Source organism: Dendrobates tinctorius, unplaced genomic scaffold (genome assembly GCF_039654945.1).
Source record: "Dendrobates tinctorius isolate UK_male_01 unplaced genomic scaffold, ASM3965494v1 ptg000011l, whole genome shotgun sequence".
In the NCBI taxonomy this organism is placed as follows: Eukaryota; Metazoa; Chordata; class Amphibia; order Anura; family Dendrobatidae; genus Dendrobates; species Dendrobates tinctorius.
In genome coordinates, this window is record NW_027361679.1 from 24,962,344 (window position 1) to 24,981,909 (window position 19,566).

The 19,566-nt window shown below is 41.4% G+C and overlaps 1 protein-coding gene and 1 pseudogene across 5 annotated transcripts in view; both read left to right on the forward strand.

The window, feature by feature from the left end:
- The window catches only part of FAM13A (family with sequence similarity 13 member A), a 305,696-nt gene that overhangs the window by 101,356 nt on the left and 184,774 nt on the right, over positions 1-19,566 (forward strand). For all 5 annotated transcript variants that reach the window (XM_073590245.1, XM_073590256.1, XM_073590223.1 and 2 more), the window contains one exon: positions 14,504-14,654. In XM_073590245.1, the coding sequence (XP_073446346.1) occupies positions 14,504-14,654 (151 nt within the window). The remainder of the gene's footprint in view (positions 1-14,503; positions 14,655-19,566) is intronic.
- LOC141051201 (UDP-glucose 4-epimerase pseudogene) lies at positions 12,387-13,136 on the forward strand (annotated as a pseudogene).

The window sequence follows — 19,566 nt, forward strand, 5'->3', positions numbered from 1 at the left end:
TCTCAAGAAAGTTTTGACTTTTTTTCACCCCCAGACTTGAAATCCCACCTCACATCTAATACAGTGGTCACTGAAGGTTTCCTTGCTAGCTTGTTTTTGACTTTCAATGAGTCGGTAAGGCCTGTTTCACACATCAGTTTTTCTTGTCAGTCTGAATCCGCCCAAAATAGCGGAAAACGGATCCGCAGGCGGACTGACAGGAACGGGTGTCACCGGAATGGCGGATGTACGGATCCGCCGATGATTAAAATTTAAAGGAACCCTCGCAGAGAGTGTATCGGCGTGATATAGCAGAGTACCTGCATGTTGGAGCGGGAGTCCATGGCTGCGATATGAAGGCATCGCGCGATGAAGTCGCGGGTGTACAGCAGTGAAGGCATCGCGCGATCATGGAAGAAGGTATCGCGCGATGAGAGAGGGAGAATTTTCATCCAGCAGCGAGACTTGATTCAGGGTTAAAAGGAAAATGCGGATCCGGACAGCAAAAAAAGTTGCATGGTCCGTTCGATGATCTCAGCAGACGCCAAAATTTTGGCAGATCCGCACAAATACGGACGCAATGGCGATCATCAGTCAAAATCCGCCGATAATGAAAGTCAATGGGAAAAAAACGGATCCGCCATAAAAATGGCGGATCCGTTTTTTTTTTTGCCAAATTGGCGGATATTGACTGATTGTGAAAAACTGAAGTGTGAAACAGGCCTAAGAATTGGATTCGAAAAACATGATAGAACTCTGAAAGAAACTTGTGCGGCTATAAACCAAAGAATCGGAAAAATAGAAGACAGGCTTTCTAAGGTTGAAAAAGACAACTCTTTCTCCTCCAAACTGAGCTCGTGTGTGTCCAGGCCGAGATACTGATGTTGAAAAATAAAATCACTGACCTGGAAGACAGAAGCAGAAGAAGTAACCTCAAAATTAGAGGAATTCCTGAATCTGTGACACAGGAAGAACTCCCTAAATTCGCAAAAGATTTATTCAAGAAACTGGTTCCAAATTTGATGGATCTTGACCTTAAATTAGATAGAATTCACAGACTTCATAAACCAAAAGGAGTGGCCCCAGAGAAACCTAGGGACACAATAATGAAGGTCCATTTCTTCGGAACAAAGGAGAAAGTCCTCAGAGCAGCTAGAGAGAAGAGCTCCTTGCCTGATCCATATGGAAATTTAAAAATCTGCACCATAAAGCACAGAACCTAAAAAAACTGGCTAATAAACAATGAATACTGTGATATCTTCAGGTGTCTCAACACCTCCTCAGTCGAATACTCACACTATTCTAACGCACATTTGACTTCGTCAAGAATAGATCTCATACTCTCCAATATCTTTACTTTGAGTAAAGCAAAAAAAATTGAAATCCTACATAAATCTGTCTCTGATCACTGTCCAGTCCTGGTTGAGATAGCACTGGATTCTCTAATTAACTCCAATCCACTCTGGAAATGTAACCCCACGTTATTTAAAATCCAAGAGCATAAAAACGAATTAGATAAAACCCTAAATAATTACTTTGCTGAAAACACAAAGGAAGAGGTAAACAATTTTACTCTTTGGAGTGCCCACAAGGCGGTTGTTAGGGGAGTCCTCATTCAGCTTGCGTCTAGGTTCAGGAGGAAAAATAGAGAGCAAATTCAGAATTTACAAAAACAAATATATTTAAAGGAGAAAGAACAAAATGAATTACGAGTTCCCTCGAATGATATTCATTCGGAAATCTTGGACCTTAGACGTAGGCTGGGTGCGGAAATTCTACAGGAGGAAGATGCAATAATCAGAGCCTCTAGGGCTAAAATGTATACATCCATCAACAAACCCAACAAATATATGATGCTAAAGCTAAAAAAAAGCGCATAAAAAAGAAAATGAATTCTCATATCCCACTTGGGTCAAAAAGTCGTTCACCCCAAAGACATTGTCAAGACCTTTGCAGAATTTTACTGTAATTTGTACAACATAAATGAAAGATGATTCTCCCAAAATTGACAATTCAATGATAAACACATTCATGGACAAAATCAATCTCCCCAAGGTTAACTCATCAGACTTAGAATTAATAAATGCGCCATTCTCTGAATTGGAAGTAACTAGTACCATTAACAAATTAAAAAATCATAAAGCCCCTGGCCCTGATGCACTATCCAATGATTACTACAAACAACTTTCCAAGGTCCTGTCACCTCATCTAGTTTCTGTATTCCATTCGGCCGCCCAACTAAATTCCTTCCCCAAAGAAATGCAAGAAGCAGTTATCACAATGATTCCCAAAGCTAAAGGAGAGCCAGGGAAAGCCCATTATTATCGCCCCATTTCCCTAATTAATAGCGATACCAAAATCTATACCAAAATATTGGCAGATCGAATCAAAAAAATTATTCCCAAACTTTTATCAACTGATCAGATAGGATTCACCGAAGGCCGACAGTCATCCGATGGCACGAGGAGGGTGTTAAATTTAATTCATTTAAGCCAAAAAATGAAACTTCAAACAACTTTTTTAACATTGGATGCCGAAAAGGCCTTTGACAGAGTTAGTTGGCCTTACCTACAGGCCACTCTGAATAAATTTGGTTTCGACAAAAAATCCATCTCTTCCATTTTCGCACTCTACTCAAATCCCACCGCAAGAATTTTAGCTAACAACACTGTCGGACCCCTTCGGCATTACCAATGGTACCAGACAGGGGTGCCCCCTGTCCCCTATACTCTTTGTTTTGGCTATGGAGCCTTTTGCAGAAAGTATCAGGAAAAATGTAGAAATTAGAGGTATAGCATATCAAAGTGCTGAAAATAAAGTGGGCCTATATGCGGATGATCTGATATTTACTCTAACCGATCCCCAAAAATCATTCAAAACATTAATAGGAGAATTAGACAGATTCTACGAAATATCCTATTTTAAAATAAACCCCGAAAAATCAAAATTCATGGCAATTAATATGAATGAGATAGAAATCTCCAAATTTAAGCAAATGTCCAAATTTAGTTTTGAAGACAACTGTATTGAATACCTTGGTATAATCATTGAACCATATCTGCACAAAATCGTCAGAACTAATCTGGGCAAAATTTCAAAAACAATCGAATGAGATCTTGCTTATTTCTCCAAATTTGATTTATCTCTGTTTGGCAGAGTGATGACGATCAAAACATTTATCTTACCTAAACTGCTTTATGTCTTTAGGACACTTCCCATCAACATCCCTTTCCAAACGTTACAGAGATTGCAAAAACTGATGAATTCTTTTGTTTGGTGCAATAAGAGGGCCAGAATCTCATCTGACATTCTTTGTAAACACAAGCTTAATAGAGGAATGGGTCTGCCCAATCTTCAAGCTTACTATCATGCCTCACTCATTAAGTTGAGCAGATCCTGGTTTTATGAGGATAATATTCCAGCTTGGGTACTTGGAGAATGAAGGTTACATGGGTAATGCCAAAGATTCTTTCTTTAGACACACAATACATAAACCCAAAATTTGTTCGTCCCACCCCATCTTCAATGCCACCTTTAAGGCATGGAACCAACTGCTCAAGCTGACCAGACTTGAACTTAACAAAGCTGAACAAGTAGAAAAGGTTCCATTATCTTTTGTGTCAAAAATTTATAGTATCCCACTTCTGCCCGGTTGGTCAGAAAAAGGATTAAAAATAGTAGGTGATTTGTTTACGAGCTCAGGGATTATGTTATATAGTGAGTTAAAACAAAAATTTGCTTTGGCTTACAGTGATCTAATACCATTCCTTATGTTTAAGGAACATATTAAAAAATGAATGAATAACCATACAGTAAATTATTACAAATTAAGCCTGCTACTGGATAATATCCGTAGTGACTCAATGTGGAGTCTGAACAACTTATACAAAACGTTTAATAAATATACTGTTGCCAATAAAAATCAATATATGAGAAGGTGGGAAAATGATTTACATCTTAATTACTCTGTGGAACAATGGGACGTCGCTACAAAATACACTTATCATTCTACTATTTCTGCCACTTTGCAAGAGTCTCATTTCAAAATACTATGCAGGTGGTATTACACACCTACGAGACTCGCTCACATAAATAAAGACCACTCCCCGCTATGTTGGAGGGAATGTGGTCAAAAGGGTAATTTATACCATCTGTTCTGGAGTTGCCCTAAGTTTAAAGCCCTTTGGCTGGAGGCAACAGAGCACATCAACGCATTTGAATAAGATTTCGCTATCACTCCACAAAGAGCCCTGCTTTCCTTGGATATGGAGGATGTTTCGCCCACCACAAGGTATATCATAATTCATATTTTTCTAGTAATAAAAAACGAGATTGCTTTCTGGTGGAAAAAACAAACCTCACCTAAATTTGCTGACATTTTAGAAAAAATCCACACCCACAATTAGAGTGGAGATTTGCTGTTAACAATAACGGAATAAACAAATATTCTAAAAAGTGGAAAGTGTGGAATGAGCAGTTCCAAACCGGTTAAACCTCCTAAATCTTTTGATAAAGTAATAGAATAGAATTGAAACCGATTACGTCTTTCTAAGGACGTTATCTCTCTCCCTAACATGAAAAATGTTTGTATAAAACTTATATGTAGTTTTAATTTGCTTTTGACCAACTGGTCTGTTTTGAAAAGTTTTGTAATGATTTTCTAAGTTCTGTCCTCTCTTTTCCTTCCCTCCCTGCTCCCCCCCCCTTCCCCTTGTCTTTCCACCCAATTAAAAATTTTAAAACCCTAATAAAATTATTTGAAAAACATGACTTAATCAATCTCATATTATCCAGTTCTTGTTCTCCGCAGTAATCTGTCAGATTTGTGAATTGTACAGTAGCTTGCCCTAAAAGATCTATTTTCCTTGCGTGACTGGATATGACAAAATCTGCTTTATTTCTAGTAGACCTTGTTATGGATATAAAGTAAACTCTGGGGTCGCACTGGCGTGTTCTAATGTCTGTGTCTGTGACTCATATTCCTCTGTTGTGTATGTGTTGTATTTCCTTTCATTATGCTGCACCCAGTAGCTTTAAATGTATCTGCATATTACCACTTCAGATAATGATGTGGACAGCAAGGATAAGTGGAATGTCTCTGATTATGTAAAACTTTAGATTATCAAAAAAATACATCTAGATTCTGTCCCAAATCATGCCAAGCAGTGGCCTGATTGTGCTAAATTTATTTTGTGTATTATACATTTTTATATTGCCTGCATAGCCAAGAGGATTCATAAGGCTGTGTTCACATGTTGCGTTTTTGCTGCGTTTTTTTCAGCGCAGATTTGTCACAAAACCTGAAGGGTTTCCTGATGCCAGCAAAGTGAATGAGAATCCTGGAGTCTCATGCATATATTTCTTAGCTGTAACTTGCAGATTCAGTGCAGATTTAAATCTGCAGCATGTCAATTTTTTCAGCGTTTTTGCTGCAGATTTCACCAATACTAAGTATAAGTGCACACTGGGCATTTTTACCTTGGGGCTTAATGTCACCTGACAATACAAAGGTATAAAGTAATATCCTTAAAATATTGCTGAAGATTTAACCTGGTAATCACATCAATACACAATTACAAAAAAACGAACAAAAAAAAGGAAATTCTTGTTTTCTTTGCTACTATATTTGCAAAATCATGACCGAATGATGTGATTAATGATTGCTACCGCACTGTTGCAGAATATCCCGGGGGTAGGGGCTCCTTCCCTATCCCTAAAGCTAGATGCGCCCTGGCTATCCTTGCTCTTCAGATTACTTCTGATAGTAAAGATGCCAGGGCCAAGTACGGAGCTCCTAGATCAGCCCTTATCTGTTCCCTCCCCCACCCAGGGAAGTGGGGAGTTGTAATGTATACGAATACACAAACCAGACTAACAAGGGAATATGTACAGGGATAAATGAAAATACCAATCACACAAATACACACTCACAAACAACAGAGTGGAACACCAGGAAGTAAAGGAAAGAAAACCGAAATAGGAGAGGATGAGGATATGCACACAGACAAGTCACCAAGCAACAGTCTTCTGAACAACACTCCAAACACCTCCTTAAACCACTAATCCCTCCAACTCCAGAACCAGGCAGTAAGAAACTAACACTGGCAATCCCTGATTGCCAGAGGCCAGTACATATAGGAGAGGGGAGTGGCCAACAATGAACACTAAGACCATCAAAGCAAGAAAGCTCCAGGAGCTCTCAATTGACCAGATTAACCCCTGCATTAGTAGCAGAAACCTGCACTATTTAATATTAGGGTATGTGCACCAAGTGCGGATTCTACCACAGATTTTTCCGCACAAAAAACGCAGCTCTTGGCAGAAAACGCAGGTGCGTTTTTGCCACGTTTTTGATACGGTTTTCAGTGCCGTTTTGCCTGAGGATTTGTATGTGTTTTTGTAAGCTAAATAAAGATATGTTATTTAACAAGAAAAAAAAAAGATTTGTGATGTCATTTCTGTCCAACCTCTTTTAGATTTGTTCAACCCACACTACAATACACACACAGATATACAGATGATAATAGATAGATAATAGATAAATATGGGATAGTTAGATGTAGATATATGGATAGATATATCCTTCTATAGATATATGCATAGATATATCTATAGATATTTCCATAGATATATCTATAGATATTTCCATAGATATATCTGTAGATATTTCCATAGATATATCTGTAGATATTTCCATAGATATATCTGTAGATATTTCCATAGATATATCTGTAGATATTTCCATAGATATATCTGTAGATATTTCCATAGATATATCTGTAGATATTTCCATAGATATATCCGTAGATATTTCCATAGATATTTCCATAGATATTTCCATAGATATATCCATAGATATTTCCATAGACATATACATAGATTTATCTATAGATATCTCCATAGATATTTCCATAGATATATCTATAGACATATACATAGATATATCTAAAGATGTATAGCCATATATATTTAAAAAAAAAAACGGAAAAAAAATGGCGTGGCTCCCGCGCAATTTTCTGCGCCAGAGGGGGAAAGCCGACGACCGGGGGCCAATATTTGTAGCCTGGTAAGGGGGTAAAACCCATGGCCCCTTCCCAGGCTATGAATATCAGCCTACAGCTGTCTGCATAGCCTTTGCTGGCTATTAAAATAGGGGGACCCCTCCAAAAAAACGAGTGTCCCACGACAATCTCCCATATAGAACAGTGACATCAGGTGATGTGACCGCTCTATCTCTATAGGGCCCAGTGATGAACTGACAGGAGACAATGCCTCCTGCAGTCCATCACTGAGGTTACCTGAGTTCAGAGTCTCACTTTACTGCACTGCTGCATGAGAATTGGGGTTAGGGCTAGGGTTATGGGACCTCTTTCCTGGTGGAGGGATACACAGCGGAGAATTACCTGCGCCTGTCATTTCATTGCAGGAGCCCCTGGAGAGCGGTTGCATCAGCTGATATGGCAGCGCTCCATGGGAGATCGTCGTGGGACCCTCGTTATTAATTGGACTACGGCGGAAAGGTGAGTATAGGTTGCTTTATTATTTTATCTTTATTACAGGTGATCGATGGCTTCGGGGAATTAGGTGTGTGCGGTGAGTAGATACCCTGTTATGTATATATATAAAAAAAAAAAGCGGATGGCACCGCTGTTACCGTGTGGAGATCAACTTGTGCATGGTATTCGGTTCCTGGCTAGCCTGCAGCCTCGGGTGCACGTCCTGAGAAATAACAGTGATGTCCAAATCCATGTGAAGAAAAATAGGACCACACTCCTTGGGCTGGTGAAGAAAACGCTGCTGCTTTATTGGCACATACAATTCATGTTGGCCAGGGGAGTGATAGCAGGAGTGAGCAGAAAGCTGACCAGCTGACTAGCTATCAATTACCGTATATGAAAATGCACAGGCAATGATACTTATGTACGTTGTAGGTGACAGGAGATAAAATTGGCTAGGCTGGGTAATGTATCTGAGCAGACAGTGTGCAAAAGCATAGAGTATGTTGTAAAGGTAGAATATATTCTGTGAGTATTGAAGGCAGAGCAAACCTATGTTGAAAGGCAGCTGAGAAAGACCGGACTTCGCATGATTGTCAGGAGCACTAGAACTACAGCAGGACAGTTCTAATGGCAACTGCCATCCTTTGGAGGAGTGATATTTGCAAAATGTCGCAGATTAAAGAATGAGTTATATTGGAAAAACTATGCAGCAATCAATTGCTACCTCTTCTGTCCGATCGGCACCTCCGTGACGTAATCGCGGCCAGTTGAATGTTGTCATGGCAACCCAAGTTCAAATGATGACCTGAAGGTCTGCCAGCTATAGTGTCCTGTTAAACTATGCCAGCAGCATCAAAAAATTTTATGTGCCCGAACATGGTACCTACAAAAAGCGTCAACTGATCCCTCAAAAAACACACACATGACTCTGTTGCTGGAAATTAGAAAAATTATAGTTTTCAAAATATGGCTGATGCAAAAACATTTTCGGGGAAAAAGGTGTTTTGTTGTCAGGAGCACTAGAACTACAGCAGGACAGTTCTAATGGCAACTGCCATCCTTTGGAGGAGTGATATTTGCAAAATGTCGCAGAATAAAGAATGAGCTATATTGGAAAAACTATGCAGCAATCAATTGCTACCTCTTCCGTCCGATCGGCACCTCCGTGACGTAATCACGGCCAGTTGAATGTTGTCATGGCAACCCAAGTTCAAATGATGACCTGAAGGTCTGGCAGCTATAGTGTCCTGTTAAACTATGCCAGCAGCTTCAAAAATTTTTATGTGCCCGAACATGGTACCTATAAAAAGCGTCAACTGGTCCCTCAAAAAACACACACTCACATGACTCTGTCGCTGGAAATTAGAAAAATTATAGTTTTCAAAATATGGCTGATGCAAAAACATTTTCGGGGAAAAAGGTGTTTTATTTAGTGCGTGATAGTGCCAAATAGCAAAACATTAAAAAACAATAAATCTGGTATCTATGTAATTGCACCAATCTGATTAATAAAATTGTCTAATCACTTATACTGCAAAAAAGTGCATAAAAAATAAATCTAATTCTTGATCTGCTGTTGATTTGTTGATTCTGCCTCAAAAAGATCTCAGTAATGCTTTGCTCACATTTATCCTTCGCTCTACGCTGAGCATCGGGGTTTCCATGTAAATCTATTAAATACATGATTAAGATGGAACTCTCAGCAGAAAATTCCCTATAATGAAGCAGATGGAGACACTGTGGATGTCGTTTGGTTTATGATCCAGCAGTTTCACTCTTTTTAAGCCTGCATAAAAGCGTGGTAACCCATGTTTTTGTTGCATTTTTTAAAAGGACACCACTGAACAAAGGCTAGACCGAGTCCAGAGTAACTGCCTCATAGTGAATGGATCCTTCATAGGTTTTGTCTGAGTCACATAATTCTGCGATTTAGATAGAAATCCTAATGTAGGTACTCAATGTAGAGCACAGGATAAATGTGATCCAGAATTTTATGTAAAATGTTCCTAATAAAAGCTTCAACTCAATCCACATAAAAAGCAATCCTCCACTAAGATCCATCATCGGTCAATGGAAATATATGGATTTCCAAGTTACTGATGACAGACTTTCGGAAAGTGCTATGGCTCCTAACCCTCCAAAAGAAATCCAGCAAATGCCCCTCTCCCTTCTGAGTCCCAGTGTGCCTAGCATCAACATGTTTGGCATTTCTGTAGCGATGACAGCCTGCTTAATTTAAAAGTATGTGTCGCCAGAAGCCCAAGATGGACGTAATGTTCTGGGCACTACAGTGGCAGATTTGCAAATTCCACTGAGCAACATCCACTGCTGCTTGATTCTGGAAACACCCATGGAGTCACAGTAATTACTACACCTTTAGATAAATTTCTAGAGGGGTGTAATTTCCAAAATGGGGTCACTAGAGGGCACATTATGTTCTTCTGGCACTTAGGGGCTCTGTACATGAAGTCCACAAACTGTTCTATGAAAATTTGTTCTCCAAAGGTCAAATAGCGCTCCTTTCCTTCCGAGTCTTGTGGCTGAGCAGTACTGTACAGCTAAATATGAGGTATTTCCAGGTTCCACAGAAATTGTGTGGCAAATTTTGGTGTCATTTTTACCCATTTCCCATGTGAAAATATAAAATCTGGAGCTCAAATAAATTTTTTGTGATAAAAACTTAATTATTTTGTGGGGCACTTTTATTATGCGTGATGATGGTCACGCTATGAATCCCTATTGTTAAATTATTGGTATATATCTCCCCTGACGAAAAGTGAAACGCGTTGGGAGTAAATTTTGTTTTGGGGACAGAACATAAATGGTCTGTGGCTACGCTCTTGTGGTGGGGTATTGTATGGCTACATGTGAAAGCCTCCCCCATTGGATTTGGTCAAGCAGGACTCAGGAAGCATTCCAATTTAACTGCAGGCACGGGGTGAGAGCGTTACTTTTACTTGTCAACATATCTCAAGGCGTTGATCTAAATGTTTTTGAATGCATTTGATGTGTATCTAGATTTTTGCTGGGATCCTTGCCGTTGGTTGTGTTATTGGGTGTAGGGTGTAAAGGAGATTGCTTGAAACTTTAGCCATTCCCTCACCCACTGCTACTTGATTCATTCATCAATGTGTCATAGTGGTGTTTTTTCTTTTGTGTGTTTTTGTTGTGTGGTGTTTATTATTTTTGTTTGATTTTAATGGACCTCAAGGGCTCTTTTTATCCTCAACCATTAAAAGTTATATTTTAACTACTCATCTGCCTTGCTTTTCAGATAATACTTGATTGGGTCTATCGCCTTTTCAGATTTAACCCTTTCAGTACCCTAGGATGTAATTCATCTGGACCAGGAGATTTAAATTAATTTAGCTAATTGTTCCTTCACGATCTTTATATTCCTAGTTAGTGTGGATACTTTTATTCCTTCTATGGCACTGTGAAGATCAGTTGATGTTACAATTGCTTTCTTAGAGAACACAGATGCAAAATAGGAGTTTAAAACATCATTTTTGACCTCTTCACCCTTTTCATCCTGTAAAAATTATATAGCATGTTTGACTGTGCTTATGCTTTTGACATACCTCCCCAAATTCTTTTTCACTGCTTTTGGTCTCCTTTGCAATTTTACTTCATTACTGGCTTTAGCTCTTCTAACGCCTGCCTTGCATTGCCTGCAAACCACATTATATTCTTCTTTAAATATGCTCTCCTCTTTCCATTTGATATACATTTTTTTTTCTTTTTTTAACAAATGATTAAATTCTCTGTTCATCCACTCTGGTCTCTTTAAAGGGAATCTGTCACCCCTTTTTTCGAATTTGAGCTGCCGGCACTGACATCAGGGGCTTATCTACAGGATTCTGTAATGTTGTAGATAAGCCCCCGATGTAACCTGAAAGATAAGAAAAAAGAGTTAGGGTACCGTTACACTTAAGGGCATGTCACACTAAGAGATATCGCTAGCAATATCGCTATAACTTGTGACGTTATAGTGATATTGCTAGTGATATCGCTGTGTGTGATACCTACGACCCGCTCCCCCGCTGCTTATCGCTGATCGCGCGAGAACGTCCTGGACTGTTTCTCGTCGTCAGCTTCCTGCGGCACTTCCTGCTGTGACGACGAGCGACGCGTGGAGCCGGGCGGGAGGACGCAGGATCGCCTGGTGTGACAGGTAAGTAGCGACTACCGTCCCCAGCGATGTCGCTGGTGAGATCTGCCTGTGTGGCAGCTCACTAGCGACCACTTAGCGATGCACCAGCGATCCTGACCGCGTCATATCGCTGGTCGGGATCGCTGGTGCATCGCTAAGTGTGACAGTACCCTTAGCGGTGCACCAGCGATCCCGACAATGATATGGATCGCTGGTGCATCGCTAAGTGGTCGCTAGTGAGTTGCCACACAGGCAGATCTCACCAGCGACATAGCAGGTGTCGGGGCTTGCTACTTACCTGTCAGACACGGCGATCCTGACGTCCTCCCGCCCACGTCCACTCGTCGCTCGTTGGCGCCACAGGAAGCCTAGCAGGGAGCGCCCGACGAGAAATGGTCCAGGACGTTGAGCAGCGGGGGAGCCGGTCGGCAGTAAGTATCAGACATAGCGATATCGCTAGCAATATTGCTGCTACGTCACAAAATCGGTGACGTTACAGCGATATTGCTAGCGATATCGCTATGTGTAACGGGGGCTTTAGACTATACTCACCATGGGGGCGGTCCGGTCCGATGGGTGTCACTGTCCAGTCCGGCGCCTCCCATCATCATACGATGCCATCCTCTTCTTTCCTTCCTGTCGTGGCTTCTGTGCAGGCGCACTGCTGAGCCGGAGCCACGACAGGATAGAAGAGGACGTCACCATTAGAAGATGGGAGGCGCCGGACCGCAACACCCTTCGGACCAAGAGGAGCAGCGGAGGAGCCGGCGCTCGGCCCCGGGATCCCAGCACACAGATCTGAATAACGATGGCACAGAAGGTTCTAGTAACGGGTGGTGCTGGCTACATAGGAAGCCACTGTGTCTTGGAGCTGATAGAAGCTGGCTATGAACCCGTAGTTATAGACAATTTCCACAATGCTATTCGAGGGACCAATGGCCTACCAGAAAGTTTGTTGAGAGTGCAGGAAATTGTTGGCAAGAAGATTGAATTTGAAGAAGTCGATCTCTTGGACCGGGAGGCACTAAACAGTTTGTTTGATAAGCACATGTTCTCTGCTGTTATGCACTTTGCTGGCTTGAAGGCTGCTGGAGAGTCTGTGCAGAAACTCCTGTTGTATTATAAACCTGACTGGCACTATCCAGCTTCTGGAGGTCATGAATTCTCACAATGTGAAGAAAATAGTATTCAGCAGCTCTGCAACAGTATATGGTGACCCCAAATATCTTCCTATAGACGAAAATCACCCAGTTGGGGACTGTACAAACCCCTATGGAAAAACAAAGTATTTCATTGAAGAAATGATTGAGGATCAGTGCAAGGCTGAGGGGGAATGGAAAGCTATTTTATTACGATACTTTAACCCTATTGGAGCCCATGTGTCTGGTCGCATTGGAGAAGATCCACAAGGAAATCCAAACAACTTGACTCCATATGTTTTTCAGGTGGCTGTGGGCAGACAGGAATATCTGAATGTATTTGGAAATATATATATAGATAGATAGTATCATTATAATTTGTTATAACTAACCGTAGTTAGTTATTATGCCCGTGCAGCGCCGGGCTCTTCAGCTAGTCATGTATATAATCTCACCAAGTTTCAGTGATGCCTATGACATTTCTCTATTCCTGTATTAGCAGCTACAACTCTCCTTATTTGTTTCCCATGCTCTGTGCATTTGTATATGCACATTTTAGTTTGTAGTCGGTTTCTCTTTCTACTCAATGTTCATTTTTTGTTCTTTCTTTCAACTTCTAATAGCAGGGTTCTCAAAAGAAATCATTAGCTGCATATTTTTTCCTGGCTGTATATTTCCCATCCCATGTTGCTCTAGTTTAAAGCTCTCCTGATAAGTGTAGCAAGGCGTCTACCAAATATGTGTTTTTCTGGCTTCGTAAGATGCAACCCATTTCTAGCAAGTAGTAAAGTGACACTTGTTAGAATTGTAAAATTTGGCCTGGTCAGGAAGGTGAAAACAGGCTGGGGGCTTTAAAGTGTGCAAGCTGTAAACGGCATAGTTTTTGAGGTCCAAAAAATATCTTGTATTAAGGGGTTAAGAGCAACCTTATGTGGAGCATGGTACATATGGCCATTGCAATTTGTATGAAAGATAAAACCATAATGATACTCTAAAGGCTTATCTAGTTTGACAGAAAATGGTTATTAAAAAATGCTATTGAAATGAACAATTGTCTGAAACAATACTGAATGCATCGGTGTATACTCCCACAGCGTTCTGCTATGAAAGCCAGCATGAAAATTGATTATGCTAAGCAAAGATAAGCACACTCAGCATATAATGGGGTATTTGCATATTGGTTATATTTGTGTATATATTATTGAAATATACAAAAGATCACTGGGAATTCTATACAGCAGTAGGGCAAGCTGCTGATAAAAGGTGGCCACATGCGGCTGAACCCACACCTACACATAGTTACTAGTGATGAGCGAGCATGCTCGGACAAGGTGTTATCCGAGCATGCTTGAGTGCTAATAAAGTATCTACGGCGTGCTCTGATACTATGTTTAAATCGCTATGGCTACATGTCTCGCGGCTGTTCGACAAGGACTTACAATGTTTTCAAGAACAATCGAAAGATCACAATGACGATGATTAAAGGGATCCTTTACATGTCCACATGACTACTTATTCAGGATTCTCTGGGGTTAGAAAGAGGTAGACAAGCAAACTGAGCCTCCCACAAATGGATCCTCCATAAAACAGGACCATAAAAGGTCCCAGAGAGCAGGTCATTATTACCGTTTGGGGATGACCCTCCTAAATAGGGATACTCTTTTAATCATTGTGCACAAAATTGCTCCAGTCAACTAGAAAGCAGTGTGATGTAGATGTCTCTTTTTTCTTAGTGTATCTCCAGGCTTTGAAGGCATGAAGCAGCAGGAAATTTGCAACAAAATTGTGGCCAAGTTGTTGGAAGATTACCCAAAGTTCTTTGAATGCGATCTCACAGAGAAGTATGCATTGTGCGAGGACATGGCCAGGATTATTACTGTAAAAGTAAGTGGAACTTTTTTTTTCCAGACTTTTTTTTTTCAAATATATGTAAAATGTGTTCAAGCATGTATAACTAATGAGTGATGAATGAAGAAAATGTAATCACGAATGTCCTTGAAAAGTCAGAAAATAGCCTGCAGCATGCACACAGAATAAAATGCTAATTAAAAGCAACAGATGCAATTGAAATTTTCTCAACTCTACAATAGCCTAATATCCACTTTCAGAGTAACACATTGTACCTGGTATAAAAAATAATATAGGGGGTGATTCCTCAAGACCAGCGAGAGACTCCGGGTCTTGTTGGAGTAGACGCTCCTGATTCACTAAAGGCCCCGTCACACTAAGCGATCTCGCTAGGGAGATCGCTGATTTTGTGACACATCAGCGATCTCGCCAGCGAGATCTCTGTGTGTGACGGGGATCAGCGACCGGCCCCCCTGGCGGTTATTGCTGATCGTGCTTAAGCGGCCTGGGCCGTTTTTCGATATCTGGTCTCCCGCTGCCCAGCGCGCATCCCTGAGTGTGGCAGCGAGAGACCAGCAATCAGCGACGCTGGTTGCTAATGTAAACGTCGGGTATCCAGGAGCCGCGGCTCCTGGATACCCGCTGTTTACCTTGGAAACCGACGTACACGCTGGTTTCCAAGGTAAACGTCAGGTATCCAGGAGTCGTGCGGCTCCTAGATACACGATGTTTACCTTGGAAACTAGCGTGTACGCCGACGTTTACATTAGAAACCAGCGTCACTGGTCCTGATCGCTGGGGCTGTCTAACGATGTCCCAGCGATCCCATCATGTCGGATTGTTGGTGGGATCGCTGGGACATCGTTTAGTGTGACTGGGGCTTAAGGCGTATAATGGTGTGGCCTCTGCTGGAGTAAGACTTGTGGCATAGTGAACCGCTATGAATTTGACAAGCAGGGGTCACTATGCTCTGTTCCGCCCCAGCTCTTCCCACTTTGCCGAAGCTGGGGCAAAAATGGTATGAAAACAGCAGACGCCTTTTTTTTACTTCTATCTCGCATTGTGCAAAAAAATTTGCAACTTCTCAAAGCTTTATTTCACCAGAGATCTGGTGAAAAGGCATTTATGAATTGTCCGTATTTTCTCTATTTAAAGCTATGAGTCAGAGGCGTAAGTAAGGGTTTAGCATGGGGGAGATGGGGGGAAGGAAACATCTGAGTGGGCCCCTAAACTGGTAACCCTGATTACAACTACGATGGCGCATTACAAATGTGGGTACAGGGGAACCTCTGCAGATGACCATGGTATTACTGACAATAAATCTCTATACAAAGACCAACACTGATATTACCGCCATATAGTGCCCATATAGTGGTAGATACCATTGCTGCAGAACATAGAAGAGATTACAGTACAGTTATAGATAGGGACTTGGAGCAGACGTTCTTTCTGATGGAGTCATTCATTTTTCCATCTTGCTCAGACCACCATGATTACTTCTCCAGCTATGAATCGTCTGCAGTTTGTAACAGACACAATTGACATCTTACATTCCTAGCACTGTTGCCATCTATTGCCGACCTGCACAGACTCCTCCTCTTGCTGTTAACCCAAAACTAAGCTGCTGCTGTCGTGCACCTATTACTGCACATGCTGTCTGGTACAATAACTGCTCCTCTTCCTGCCTCACATAATGCCCACCACTATGCCCCTTACAAGGTAAAATGCCTCCTTTGTGCTCCCTAGATGGTAAAATTGCCACCTAGAAAAAAATGTAAGGCCCTATGCAAGTACCCTAGGAAACTGTCAACATTTCGTCCATAGAAACTAATAATGCCGCATGTGCATAATTGAAAGTCTCAGTGCACATATAGCAATAATGCTTCTTAAGTGCCCACTTAACATCTAATAATGTCCCCCTATGTATAGCTCCCCTATACACAGTATGATGGGCCCACAGCTTCCCTCTACACAGTATGATGGTGCCATCGCTCCCCAGTGCACAGTATGGGGGTCCCACAGCTCCCCAAAAACACAATATATGACCTCTATAGTAGTCCTCACACTCTATATTGGGCCCCAGACTGAATAATTGCCCCCACACTTTATATATTAGCCTCCACAGTACTCCCCATGCTGTATTATGGCCCCGAAACTGTATAATAGCCCTCACATTAGCACTCACACTGTGTAATGGCCCCCACAGTAGTGTTCAAAACATATAGTGGCTCGCACACTGTATGAGCCTCCCCCTGTATTCCCCACACTTTATGATGACCCCCAAGCTGTATAATGTCCCTCTCATTAGCTCCCAGACTGTATAATGGCCCCATCCGTTAATCCACACTGTATAATGGAAGCTGCCCCCCATAACAAATATAATGGGGGTCTCATGATAACACAACCCCCCCCACCCCCGTTTGTGTATTATGATGTATGGCATAGTTTTCTTTGAGGTCAAAAGTTGAGATCACAGTGAGCTGTGTATTCAGAGCAGGTTATCATTCCAGTTAAAACCAGTTTTCTGGCGGTCTTTTTATTTAAATCTGATTGGTTATCTTTAAAAAGTGCAGGATCATTTTGGTCTGTAAATATCCCAGTTTTCTGTCAGCTGCTCATTAAACCTGCAAAAGAGTGAAGCATCTCCCTCTTTATTCAACTTTATTTTATTGTCATGATGTTTATTAGAGGGGAAAATCGCCCAGCCTGGCTAGATGGATTTAGTCTTATGGTTATGATATAATGGTGGTGATTTATTCATTTATGGTTATTTATTAATACGTTACTCTTAATAAATATCATGGCCTTTCTCTATCCAACTTTGGTGTCCTGGTGTATTCTTTCTGTGGGGTGTGTCTGAATGGGTTGTGTTATCATGGTCCCCACATTAGCAGTTAGTGTAGTTAGGGAAAGATAGGAGATTTCTAATACAAATATATTAGAAAATAACTTAAGTTACGGCTCTAAATAGATAGGCATTTAAAATGAAATTTAGTTGACTTTGGACCACCCATTTATCTATAGAAATTTGATCCAAGCAAAAACATAATGTCTAGCAAAGGGATACATAATTCTCCCCCTAAATTAGGTGTGGAATACACCCAATGAGCATTTGGTCAGTATTTTACCTCCGTATCTGTAAGTCAAAACCAGGAGTGGGACAATCAGAGGAAAGTATAATAGAAACACGTCATCACTTTTGTTATTTATCACCCTCTCCTGGTTTTGGCTAGGGCTGTGGAGTCGGAGTCAGAGCCCACTTTGGTGGAGTCGGAGTTGGAGTCATGGAAATTGAGGAGTCAGAGTCGAAGGTTTGGTTTACCTACTCCACAGCCCTGGTTTTGGCTTACAAATACTGAGGTAAAATGCCGACCAAAAATTGATCACGTGACTGTGGCCTAAAAGAGCATATGTGCCTCAAAATTACATGTGAAAAATAATCCTAGTAAATGGACCTAATTAAAACAAACAGCAAAGTAGTAGCGCTGCTCACCCATGTAAGCAAAATGCAAAATGGACATATAATGGAGCCCTATGACAGGTTAAAACCCAAACGAAAGAATAGATATATACACATGGAATATATTTAACACCTAGACATCCCAAATTTTACACACAAACCCTAATTTAATTATTAGTCAGGGACATATAAAAAAAAAACATGAAATGAAATGGTTTACTGTATGTAAACCATGTGTCATTTGATGTCGGGTTGGGGAATGATTTTACAGAAGCCGGCAATTGATTTTGCGGCTATTCTGCTATGTAGAACTCTATGAAATATAAATATATATACACTCACTGGCCACTTTATTAGGTACACCTGTCCAACTGTGTGTTAAGACTTAATTTCTAATCAGCCAATCACATGGCGGCAACTCAGTGCATTTAGGCATGTAGACATGGTCAAGACAATCTCCTGCAGTTCAAACCGAGCATCAGTATGGGGAAGAAAGGTGATTTGAGTGCCTTTGAACGTGGCATGATTGTTGGTGCCAGAAGGGCTGGTCTGAGTATTTCAGAAACTGCTGATCTACTGGGATTTTCACGCACAACCATCTCTAGGGTTTACAGAGAATGGTCCGAAAAAGAAAAAAAATCCAGTGAGCGGCAGTTCTGTGGCCGGAAATGCCATGTTGATGCCAGAGGTCAGAGGAGAATGGGCAGACTGGTTCGAGCTGATAGAAAGGCAACAGTGACTCAAATTGCCACCCGTTACAACCAAGGTAGGCAGAAGAGCATCTCTGAACGCACAGTGCGTCGAACTTTGAGGCAGATGGGCTACAGCAGCAGAAGACCACACCGGGTACCACTCCTCTCAGCTAAGAACAGGAAACTGAGGCTACAATTTGCACAAACTCATCGAAATTGGACAGTAGAAGATTGGAAAAACGTTGCCTGGTCTGATGAGTCTCGATTTCTGCTGCGACATTCGGATGGTAGGGTCAGAATTTGGCGTAAACAACATGAAAGCATGGATCCATCCTGCCTTGTATCAACGGTTCAGGCTGGTGGTGGTGGTGTCATGGTGTGGGGAATTTTTTCTTGGCACTCTTTGGGCCCCTTGGTACCAATTGAGCATCGTTGCAACGCCACAGCCTACCTGAGTATTGTTGCTGACCATGTCCATCCCTTTATGACCACAATGTACCCAACATCTGATGGCTACTTTCAGCAGGATAATGCGCCATGTCATAAAGCTCGAATCATCTCAGATTGGTTTCTTGAACATGACAATGAGTTCACTGTACTCAAATGGCCTCCTCAGTCACCAGATCTCAATCCAATAGAGCATCTTTGGGATGTGGTGGAACGGGAGATTCGCATCAGGGATGTGCAGCCGACAAATCTGCGCCAACTGTGTGATGCCATCATGTCAATATGGTCCAAAATCTCTGAGGAATGCTTCCAGCACCTTGTTGAATCTCTGCCACGAAGAATTGAGGCA